Source organism: Hydra vulgaris, chromosome 11, assembly GCF_038396675.1.
Source record: "Hydra vulgaris chromosome 11, alternate assembly HydraT2T_AEP".
Classification (NCBI taxonomy): Eukaryota; Metazoa; Cnidaria; class Hydrozoa; order Anthoathecata; family Hydridae; genus Hydra; species Hydra vulgaris.
This window is the reverse complement of record NC_088930.1, coordinates 10,330,580-10,342,500: the sequence shown is the minus strand read 5'-3', so window position 1 is coordinate 10,342,500 and position 11,921 is coordinate 10,330,580. Positions and strand designations below refer to the sequence as shown.

At 25.6% G+C, this 11,921-nt stretch overlaps 2 protein-coding genes across 3 annotated transcripts in view; both read left to right on the top strand.

The window, feature by feature from the left end:
• Nucleotides 1-1,380, top strand: part of LOC105850871 (uncharacterized) — a 2,396-nt gene extending 1,016 nt beyond the window's left edge. For both annotated transcript variants that reach the window (XM_065810047.1, XM_065810046.1), the window contains exon 2: nucleotides 1-1,380. This exon is cut by the window's left edge and continues 673 nt beyond it. In XM_065810047.1, the coding sequence (XP_065666119.1) occupies nucleotides 1-1,300 (1,300 nt within the window). In that variant the 3' untranslated portion in view covers nucleotides 1,301-1,380.
• LOC100212965 (amyloid beta A4 precursor protein-binding family B member 1-interacting protein) overlaps nucleotides 1-11,141 on the top strand; it is a 44,624-nt gene extending 33,483 nt beyond the window's left edge. The window contains exons 9-15 of the mRNA XM_065810048.1: nucleotides 2,569-2,709; nucleotides 3,996-4,103; nucleotides 6,562-6,663; nucleotides 8,759-8,884; nucleotides 9,058-9,097; nucleotides 9,303-9,406; nucleotides 10,584-11,141. Of these exons, the coding sequence (XP_065666120.1) occupies nucleotides 2,569-2,709; nucleotides 3,996-4,103; nucleotides 6,562-6,663; nucleotides 8,759-8,884; nucleotides 9,058-9,097; nucleotides 9,303-9,406; nucleotides 10,584-11,009 (1,047 nt within the window). The 3' untranslated portion in view covers nucleotides 11,010-11,141. The remainder of the gene's footprint in view (nucleotides 1-2,568; nucleotides 2,710-3,995; nucleotides 4,104-6,561; nucleotides 6,664-8,758; nucleotides 8,885-9,057; nucleotides 9,098-9,302; nucleotides 9,407-10,583) is intronic.
• Nucleotides 11,142-11,921: the final 780 nt, after the last annotated feature.

The window sequence follows — 11,921 nt, the reverse complement described above, 5'->3', positions numbered from 1 at the left end:
AAGTTTGTTTCATAATTATGATAATTCTGATGAGAAGATGGAGAAACGGAGACGTAAAATTGCTAGACTTGAACAAAGGAAATCACCATCTTTAAATAGGTTTAACAATATTATAAGATCGTCATTTCGAAAATTAAAGCGCAACACTAGCTTACACAGCATCAAATCTGAGAATTTGTGTTCAGAAAATCATAATGATTTTTTAGCACCATCACAGTTAAATGATTCAAAAGAATCATCCAGGAAATCATCAAAATCAGATATTTACAGTAAAGATACTTATGGCAGTAGAGTAATATCACCAACATTAAAAAAGACTGAGTTTTTTCAAGAGGGAGGATCTGTTCCTGATCCAGTTTTTCTAGACCATTCCTTAAATATAAGAAAAAAAAGTTTAAGTTCCAATGATTTGGTCTTAGGCACATTAGACACATTTCAGGAAAAACATAAACTCTTAACTTCTCAAAGTGTCATAGAATCAGAACAATTTCTAAAGCCAGCCTTGCGTGCAAGATGTCAAACAGAATTTCAAAAAAAAACTAAACCTTCAAAACTCGATATTGTCCATACAACATTACGTACCGATGTTATGCCAGAGAACTATCAGGTGCCTATATATTCTCGTTCAATGTCTATTAAACAACCAAAAACCTCTGTTGTTGTTAAAGATGCAATTGAAGAAGAGGATCCTAGTAAAATATATCCAGTACCACAATGGAGAGGTTCTAATCGTCATTCTTTAATTAGTAATAAATTAGATATGAGTACTCCCACAGGAGATAAATCAGTTGACTCCGAAAGCAGTCTATATAGTTTGACATACAACTTGTACAGTCGTAGAAAGAGTGTAAGTGTTGGAGATATTGCATCTTTAGGAGCATTAAGCCAAAAAAAGTTTAGTCAAACTGATGACCAAAAGTCTCCTAATACCAATTCAGAAGAATCTGTTACTTCAAAATTTACAATGAAGAAAAAATCTATAGCATTTAACTGCAACGAAAAACGAAAAGAGTCACAAAATAAAAAAATGTCTTTGCAGCCTCAACATTTTAAGCGCAATAACTCAGATGTTTATGAAAAAGACTATAGTTGTTTCACCGAAGAATCGAAAAACATAAAAAGCAATAGCTGGAACAATTTACTTCCTATAGAAAGCAAAAGACTATCATTTCAAGGAACAGACTATTTTACAATTTTTGAAAAAGAGGGTCAAGAAAGTAACCCCTTAAAACCAAGCTGTGAAAATTTAACATCGTCATCTTACGGAAAGCAATATTTAAAATCAATTTCAATATTTTGATTTTCAAAAAGTTTCAGTTTTATTTAAGTTATATTTTGTGTAATAGTGATGAAGAATAAATATAAAATTGAAAATACTAATCAGTTTATTTTTTCAACAACACTTTAGTGTCTGTTATTTTGCATAAGAAAGAAAAATGTGTGTTTAAAAAACAGTTTATATTTTAGAGTATATCTTAAAGTATATAAGCTGATTTAGTGGGTATTAACTTTTTGATGTTTTAATAAAAATATATTAATTATTAAAATATTATAGTATATAATGAAAAATATGATTTAAAATGTGAAATTATATAGTTTATGTTTTTCATACTCAGAGTCAGCAATGATTTTATTTACAAAACACTAGCAATATTATTAAAGTGTTGTCATGACAATGCATCAATAATATTTTTAAGACTACGCATTAACAATAGAAAATTATCAACAGGGAAATTAAATATGTGATAAGATGAAATATAATTTTAATGAAGCTTAAGAGAATAAATCTAAAGCTAAGATTTTAAATGATTTTGATAATAGATTTTTCAAATAACAAATAAAATAGTTTTTTAAGTATTAAAACATCTTTAGCTGTTAACTTTAAATTTGTTTTGAACTTTTTTCCACTTAAATTTTGTTTTATTTCCTTTGTATTAAATTTATTAAGTTGATTATTTCCTACAGCTTTAGTGTTCTCATGACAACTCATTTATTATGTTGTTGTTGTGGAAAAGTTCAATATAATGTTCATGTATAACAAATACTAAGATAGTAATAGTGAGTTATAACTTAAAAAGCAATATTCATTTATATATATATATATATATATATATATATATATATATATATATATATATATATATATATATATATATATATATATATATATATACATACACACACACACATGTAAGTCCATATTGTTTTTAAAGAACAGAATAGTAATATAATAAATGTCACTTATATCAGGATCAGCAGCAGGAATCCTGATAATCCTTCAGAACAATCAGGAGAAGTCCTGATTATTCTCATATACATATATATAAATATATATATATATATATATATATATATATATATATATATATATATATATATTTATGTATATACATATAGTAATTTTATATTAATTTTAGATCAATAATTTTTCATTAATTTCTTTTTCTTTTAATTATTATTGTTATTTACTCTTATTGGCAATTTTATTTACTTTATTTTATTTTTTATTTACTTTTTAGTAAGTTTCAAGTATGTGAAATAATATCAGTTTAATTTTATTTGATTTAGGAGTTCTTTAAAAAAGATAGTACCCAGATCCCTGAAATTGAAGGTTATTTATGGCTAAGGGAAGGAGTTAAAAAATGGACAAAGTATTATTTTGCTCTTCGTGCATCAGGACTTTACTACTCCCCAAAAGGAAAACAAAAGGTATTTAAAAACTCTGTATTTTAGTGATGAAAATAATGAAAAATTTTGAACATTAAGAAAGCAGTTTGAAGTGAACTGGTGTCTGCAGTTGATTATATTATACATATATATATATATATATATATATATATATATATATATATATATATATATATATATATATATATATATATATATATATATATATATGTATATATATATATATATATGCATGTATATATATATATATGTATATATATATATATATATGTATATATATATGTATGTATATATGTATATATATATATATATATATGTATATATATATGTATATATATATATGTATGTATATATATATATATATGTATATATGTATATATATATATATGTATATATGTATATATATATATATATATATATATATATATATATATATATATATATATATATATATATATATATATGTATATACAACCCGTAGATGTTGTCCGAAAGTTTTTTCCATATTTTGTTGACAAAAAGTAAAAATTAAAATGCAAGACCGGAATTATTTTTTTTTATTAATTGATAGACTGCCTGTCCCAACCAAACCCTCAGTCGATGTAGCAACACTCCTTTGCGGGTCAGGCTAAAAGATAGTAGATGTAGCAGCACTCCCTTGCGGGTCAGGCTATTTGTCAGTCGATGTAGCAGCACTCCCTTGCGAGTCAGGCTATTTGTCAGTCGATGTAGCAGCATTCCTTTGCGAGTCAGGCTATAAGATAGTCGATGTAGCAACACTCCGCGCATGATTTACAGTAAAAAAGAATAAAAATAGAAACATTTTATTAAAAAAAATAAAAATAAAAACATTGTTTATGTTGTTAAAAACATTCAGAATGTTTTTAAAACATTCTGGTCAATTAAATTTGCGTTTTTGTGGTTTTTTTAAAAAGCGATTTATTTGTAATTAAATTAATGGTTTTTACTTTCGTCCAACACGCAAATGTTGGACGAAAGTCAAAAGTAATTAAAAGTGACGTATGTGTTGGCGTAAGAATCACTTTTTTCCTTCCGCTCTTCCCAAAGACAACAAACTATAGATCTATATATATATATATATACATGTATATGTATATATAATTTCAAAGACAATAAAAGATACAGTTTCTCTCAATACTAATGACTTTATTATTTCAGAAATTTTTGCTGGGTTATAGATACCAGCATCATCAGCTTATTAAATACTACAATAATTTTTAATAAGCTAATGATGCTGGTATCCTAAACTCAGCAAAAGTTTCTTAAATCTTTAAATTTCTTTTTAGTTTAGAGATTTAATCTGTCTGGTTCAATTTGAACATAACAATGTTTATCTTGGCATTTCTTTCAAGAAACGTTTTAAAGCACCAACTGACAATGTTTTTTGCATCAAGGTATTTTTCAAGTTGTTTAATTTTTATTCTGAAATATCTTGTAAATTCTAGTATCATTATGAATATATTTTTTTTTAACTGTGTGCATATATATATATATATATATATATATATATATATATATATATATATATATATATATATATATATGCGTTGAAATCCTCCAAAATTCCAAAAAAGTGACCACTGTAAAGAGATAAGAAATTTTTTTTTAACTTTTTTATTCTCTGAAGGCCTGTGTTTAGATCTATGGTTAGATCGTGGTACAAAAAAGTTGAAACTATGAATGAAGAAACCACTCAGTCAAAATGATAACAAATGTCTAGTATTTAGCATTATTTAAGAGATTAACATATATGTTTTGCCAACTTATGCAGATATCATAAAACATTAAACATTTTAAAATCTTTATAAACATTAGTAAGAAAAGAATTGAACTTGTCATTTCGAAAAGGACACAAGTCCATTTATTAAAACTTTTCAAAATTACAAAAACATGGTTTTTATTCAAGTAATGTCTACGCTGCTAAAGAAATTAAACATAGGAGTAGATAAAAAACGTATATAACTTATGTAAGTTTTACTTTTTATAAAAAAAACATAAATCATATGGAAATTTTTTATTTAAATTTATAAACTAACTGTTAAAAGTTTTGGACTTCGAAATGGCAGGTTCAATTGTCTGATGACCATGCAAACGATGCTATAGTCAATGAAACAACCAAAAGATTAATTTTATTGATCTTGAGTCAATATGGTACTAAGCATCAATTCTTAATCCCATCAGCAATTAATATCTAAAGTAATAAATTACCATGGCAAATATTGTACACTTCTTAAACCATTTTTAAATAGATATCCAAGAAGGCAGTTGCAGTATCTGAACTTCAAAATTAACTCAAATTACATTTTTATATTTTCTCATGTAAGTGTAAAACTTTCTTGTTAAAAGGATAGAAAAGCTTCATTAAATAAAAGACTTCTTTCTAGATTAAATAACATGAAAAGAAAATCAATATTGGCAGCATTAGTACTAAAATAATTAAACAGCAGGAAAAAAAACTGTAAAGAAAAGTGATAAATTCATATTTTATATATGTGAAACAAAATGCTGAAGCTTTGAAATCAAAATCAGATATAAACTTCTGATGTAATTGCAATGACTGTTTAGATAAAGCTATCAACAAAGGAGGTATTAGTAAAGATATTGACTTTATGACAAACTCACTTAAGTCATCATCAACTAATACAAACTCACAAGAAATCTTAAATTCTTAAATGTTAACTCTTCAACCAACAATAGATTGTGAATTTGATCGAAGAGGAATATCAGATTGTTGCAGCATTGTTCAGCTGCATCATTAGCATTGGTTGTTTTGGTTGACTATAATATTATTAATAGACACGATTCATTGGATGTTATTTGTTCAGTAAAATTTGCAGAGAAAGACTTGCAAAGAAAAATTTTACAAGCTGCTGCTTCCAAAATAATAAAATTTCGATGGTTGAAAGTAGAAGCCAGATCATTAAAGGAAACAGGTATCATCCAGCATTGGAGACAGGAGTACATTGTGTTAACAAAGATGTTATGGTATGAAATTGGTCCCATTTTCAAAATAAAAGAAGTTATGAATTAATTTGGATATCAAAACATTCTAAAAAATGTAGTGTTGATGTATGGTGAGAAGGAAATACAAACAGTTTAGAATTTTCATATTAATATAATGACCCAATGCATACAGCAAAGTATGTAAAACCTTCATTTTTGAAAAACTTACAAAACAATAGAATAGTCATCACAATTACCAAATCCAATCAAAAATCTATACAAGGTTGTCAATAACAAAATTAAAGATTGAACCTCAGGAAAAAAAAAAAAATTAACTATAGTAGAGGGCACTTGGTATTCAATACCAAGTCTAAAGTTTACACAAATTGATAGATTCAATATTAGATTCAGATTAAAGACAAAAAATATTTAACACATTACTTAATAAAATAAGTTAAACCAAACTCAATGATAAATTAAAACAAATTTTTCACTGTTTTGTCTACTCAAATAATAAATTTTGGAAAAGACGTTTTTCAAGAAAATAATTTTTTTTTTAATAGATGTTTTTTTAAAAAAAAAAAAAATAAGTTATAGTAAGAATTAACTATACAGAAGCAATAGAGATATGAAAAGTATATAGTATAAAGCTATAGAGTATATAAAAAAAGATGATTTTTTTATTCAAAAAAATGTTACTTATTTTTCTTTATCTCTATTCATTACTGTATTAGGTATAGTAATATTTATTTCAATGTTTACTCAAAAACTTAAATTCAAGTCAAGGGGGAGTCTATGGAAAGTTTTTTTTTGGAGACCAAGAAATGCTGAATCTTCTAGGATAACCTTCCTTGGGTATAATAACATATATGATTCTTTATAAAATGAAATGAAACTTTATTTTTGTAGCACCCAAAAGTTCAAACAATAAAGTCAAAACACATTTACTGTCTTTGTGCAGAAGATAACAAGCAGATGTTTCAATGGATTGTTGGCATTCGAATGGCAAAGGTATACCTACCTTTTTGTATTAATGTTTTGTATTTTAGTATCTATATTTTTATTAAAATAATATTTGATGAATGAAATAAAAACTCTATTTTAACTTTCATAAAAATCTTACTAAAAGAAAAGTTTGATATTTAACTTAATTAGTACTTGATTATACTTTTTCTGCAATAACCATAAATATTTAAATAATAATTTCTAGTTATTACAGATAAAATGTATTGCCTTGAACTATTATCATTGGTTGTAAAAGTATGGGTGATAAAATAGTAGACAAAAAAGTAAAACAAAAAATATATTTTCAAATTGAAATTGAACACATGAAATATGCACATGAAAACTTAACTCATTTATGCACATGAAAATTGAACACATAAACATGAAAATTAAACACATTTTGCACATGAAAATAACAAAAATAGTATGTTGCACTTTTTATTTAGAATATCAATAAAAATAATATTAAAGTGAAAATTATGAAAATGATGTAATTTAAGTCAGAAACTCTTGTGTCTTGAATCCCTCCTTTAACTGTCTTCTTGTGTCTTGAATTCCTTCTTTAACTGTCTTCTTGTGTCTTGAATCCCTTCTTTAACTGTCTTCTTGTGTCTTGAATGTCTTTAATTTTATCTTAGAAATAATAAGCACAAGGAAAAATTCATTCACATGAAATTGTTATAGATTAAATTAGCATACAAAATCTACATAAATTACAATAATTTACATAAATTAATTAGAAATAAATAGATCATGCAGTGAAGGAAAGAGGGTTGCAATGCTTACCAGGAAGTGGTTGCATTACTAAAAAAATTAATTTTTTAATTACAAACCATGTTTAATCATTAAACTGCAAACTTTGCTTTGATTACCTCAAAAGCAATAATTTCTGCTGTCCTTGACCAATAACTATCTGGAATTTTTTTTTTTCATTTTGAACAGTACAGGGATTTTGATATGTTTTTTTTTTATCAATTTTGCTTCTGCTGAAAGTCTTTTTAATCAAAAAAAAGCATTATTAGCTCACCCTTCCCTTGTTCCAATTTTAATGAACCACCACAAATAAAGCAACAGCACAAAAAACTTGACTTCGTCAAAGTTAATGCTTTTTCTGAACTTTGGAAAAATCGAGCATCTGATGATTGTTACTGTAGTTCTAATTGTTAGTGTAAATGTTTAAAGTGTAAACAACATGAACAAAATTAAAAACATTCTTGGTTGTAAATCAAAAAAAGTACTACTAAATCAAATTTTTTTAAATAAGCAGAACCTTTGGTGTGAAAACAAAGAAATAATTTCTGGTTTATTAAAAAATTTTTGAAAGTTCTAAAATGGATAAAATGTAAATTACCTTGTGTAATTTTTGAAGAGCTTTAAATTTGAAAAAAAAATATGTATATAATTTTGTGTCTGTTAATCTAATCTTGTTTAGTATTTAAAATTCAAAATTCAATTCAAATTAAAAATTCAAGGTTTTTTTTGCAAAGTTTTAACGATTTAGAATCTTTATTGTAAAAACAGAGTAAACAAACAATTTCCAAGCTTTTAGCATTTTATTAAAATTCTATTGAATTTTAGTGAAAGTCATGTCCATATAAAAAACAAAAAAGTTTTGAGAAACCTTTTTTTTACTTTATTAGTAATTCCATGCTTCCATGTGCTGGATTTAAAAAATCATTAAAAAAGTCATTAAAAAATAAATGCACTAAAAGAGCAACAACAGTCTTTTTTTTTTAAATACAACAATAAACTTCCAAAAAGGTTGCAAGCAAAAAAAAAAGTTAAAGATTGCATTGTTTGAAAATGCTTTTTAAAAAAAAATAAAGAATTAGTGTTGTGTAGAAGAATTAAAAATGCAACATAGAAGAATTAGAATAATATAAGTAATAAATAGTGAAGATTAATCCTGCTAGCAAACCCAACTGAATTTATAGCAGATCGAGTTACGAAGATGCAATGTTCTAATTAATGTTTACTATCTTGAATGGTTAATACAATTGTTCAGATTTTGAGAGTGCAACTAATTCTTATTGTATGTAGTATTTTTGTTTAATATTTGTTTTGTATTGGAATATATTTTTTTTTATTTATTTTACCTAAGTATGGATACAATATATATGAAGATTATTTAAAAACCCAAGAAGCAGTTGAAAGTGTTTTATTGCCGGGAAGTACACCTAGTGAAGGAATCATGATCGAACTATCAAATACTTCTAAAACAGATTTGGTAGGTGTCAGTCTGTTGTCATTTTTTAACTTTTTAAAACCTCTTTAAACATTCTGCATAAAAGTTACTGAAAAAAATTATATTTATAAATATCTTATCATTGTAAACTTTATTGTAATTTTTATTTAAAAATGCATGTCTCTAAATGTTTTTTCTCTGTACTTTGCTTATAGCTTTCAAAAAAAATTCAAAATAAACAGCAAACTGTTCGAAGTGAGTTTTCCAATTTTTATTACAGTTATTTTGTTTTCTTTATTTATATAAAATTGTTGCGATTGTGTTTTTATATACTTGAGTTATACTAATTGTTTTTGCATATATAATTATAATTATAAATAATTCATCATTCAAATAGGGACAGTTGTCTTTAGGTAATAAACTTTCTTTTTGTATTGGCTTTAATTCCATACATATTTAGTTTCGAATAACGTATCTAACGAACAAGAGCGTTTAAAAGGAAAACGAGGCAAGTTGGCAGAATTATTTTCTGGTGCTTGGGTTAAAGGAATTGCAGAGTTTCAGGTAATTATTTCTAGAAAAAACTCCTTGGAAAATAATAATAATAAAAATACGCAATTTAAAACAAGAAATGAAATTAAAGAATATGAAATAGAGTCAAAAAGTTTTTAAACTTTGATGCATAATAGTAAGAGGTTTTCCATAAAGTACGTTTGTAGGTATAGGGGAAGAGGAGGTTTGCGAAAAACGTACGAATGCGTACAAGTAAGAAGGTTCAAGACATCTCGTTCTGTATTTTTCCATAAAACTCAATTTCTCTTTCTTTTTTTTTTACAAAAGAATTGAATTTTGAGAGTTTAAAAAATTTATCTTATTTAACAGAGATATGTCGAATTAATTTAAAAAAATTTTCGTTTTTAATGTTTTGAAAAATTTATGCGTTGGGGAAAGGGGTTGATCTAGTAATAAATTGTTGTTTAGTGCGCACAAGGGGGAAGGAGGAGTCTTAAATTAGTGGTTCTACTGCGTACATTATTTATGGATGTCCCCTAAAAACAATGAATCTTATTTTAATTGGTTTCTTTAAAATAAAAAAAGTAAACGGTTTTATCTAAATTGTATTCCTTATTATAATATTATTATTGTTATTATGATTAATTATTATTGGTAATAAATATTATTATCGTTATTCTATGCAAAACGTGCTCCTTATTTTCATGTCATTATTTTTTATCGTGAATAATTTAAATAATAGAAAATTTTAAAAAACTATTATAAAGTATTACTTTGGTTCTTTACTATACTTTTGAAAACTTTTTAAAAATAATGAAGACGTTATTATGAATCGTCAATTTTTATATTTTCATTTTTGATTCATCTCTCTAATGCTCTTTTATTTTTTGATTCTGCCCTCCTTATTCATTAGGTTCAAAAATTCGGATGCTTCGGATGTTCCTTTTGATGATCTTTCAATTTTACTTAATGATTGCTTTATTTTCAAATCTTTAATTTTATTTGACAAACAACAAATTAGGCGTTTTTATGTAAACATACTAACACCGTAAAATTAATGGAAATTTGGATAAATAAAATACTACCGGTTTCAGTTTAAAAAAAAAAACAGAAAAATTTTCAACATTTCTAAATTCGCTTCACTTTTTTTGTTATTATATTTTTTTTATTATGTTATCATTGTTATTTTTGTTATTATGTTATTTATCATAACGTTTGATTTTCATAGAACAATGAGCTTACCGCGCAAACTCCACTCTCTCCGATAAGTTCTGAAGGAATCATGTCTCCTACGAGCCAACCGACTACTTTTGAGTTTCCTAATCGTGCACTTTCAACTGCACACAAAACAAACCAGATCAATGACACTAGAATCGTTTCACTAGAACCAGCTCCTGGACATAAAACAATTATGAAATTAGATGATCAATACTTGCCTCTAGTCAATAATTTATCTGTGGAAAAAACTTCAGAATCATTGCACAATATAACTGGAAATAAATCTCTTGTATCAGCTCACGGGGACCTAACAACTCATTTCGTAAAATCACCTTCAACCCTTGGAGTACCTCCTCCGCCACCCCCGCTTCCATTTTTAGGTACAAAGCAAAAAGTTCCTCCTCCGCCGCCGCCATTGTCGAATAAGCCTAAATGAAAATATTTTAAATTTAATTGTTTATAAATGAGTCAATTTGTAATTTTAAAATGAAAAAAATTTTTTTTTGTTATGATTTGTAAATTTTTATGATTCGTGATAATTTTTTAAATATATTTTTTATAGCATTTATATATAAGTTTTGTTTTTGATTTGATTTTCTCCTTAGCGCATTAGTTTAAATCTGAAAAATCTGTTTTAGACAACTCATTTTATTTTAAAGTAAAAGTTCACTTACAAACTAATTTTCAAATAGCTCTGATTTACCAACGCTAAATTTTGTACCATCAGATAACTTACAGGCGTATATATTCAGCCTTATTTAGAACCTTAATTGACTTAAAAATGTAGATATGATTATTTTTAGGATAAAAACTGGCATCTTTATAGAATTGCAGATTATAGACTTTAGGGCTTCGGAGGTCTGACTCAAATTTGAATATTTTAACTTTTTTTATATATATATAACTTTTAACAAAATTGTTAAGAAAAATTTCCCCGTTGCTGTTGAAAATAAAGTCAGTGCTGAAAAGGGGGCAACGATAAAAAAAACCGAGGATATAGTTTAATTAAAATAAATTTTGAACTAAACAGGTGGATTCAATTTCGTCGGCCCTGAGTTATAAAAGATTTTTTTTTAATGTTTCTTGTTTTATTAGGAATTTTTTCCTAACCAACTAAAAATAGTTTACAATAATTAAAGAAGGAGATTTAGTTAATGTTAGCAACTGTATAAACTATATTTTCAAAAATCTTGGAGAGAATTTTATATAACAGTGTTTATAATTATTAACTTTTGAAAAATTAAATAAAATGTAATCAATGTAGATTAAAAAAAAAAAAAAGTTCACAAAACACTCAGTTCTTTTATATTTTTTTTCATTAACTCTTTTAAAAGCTTTTATATGTTAT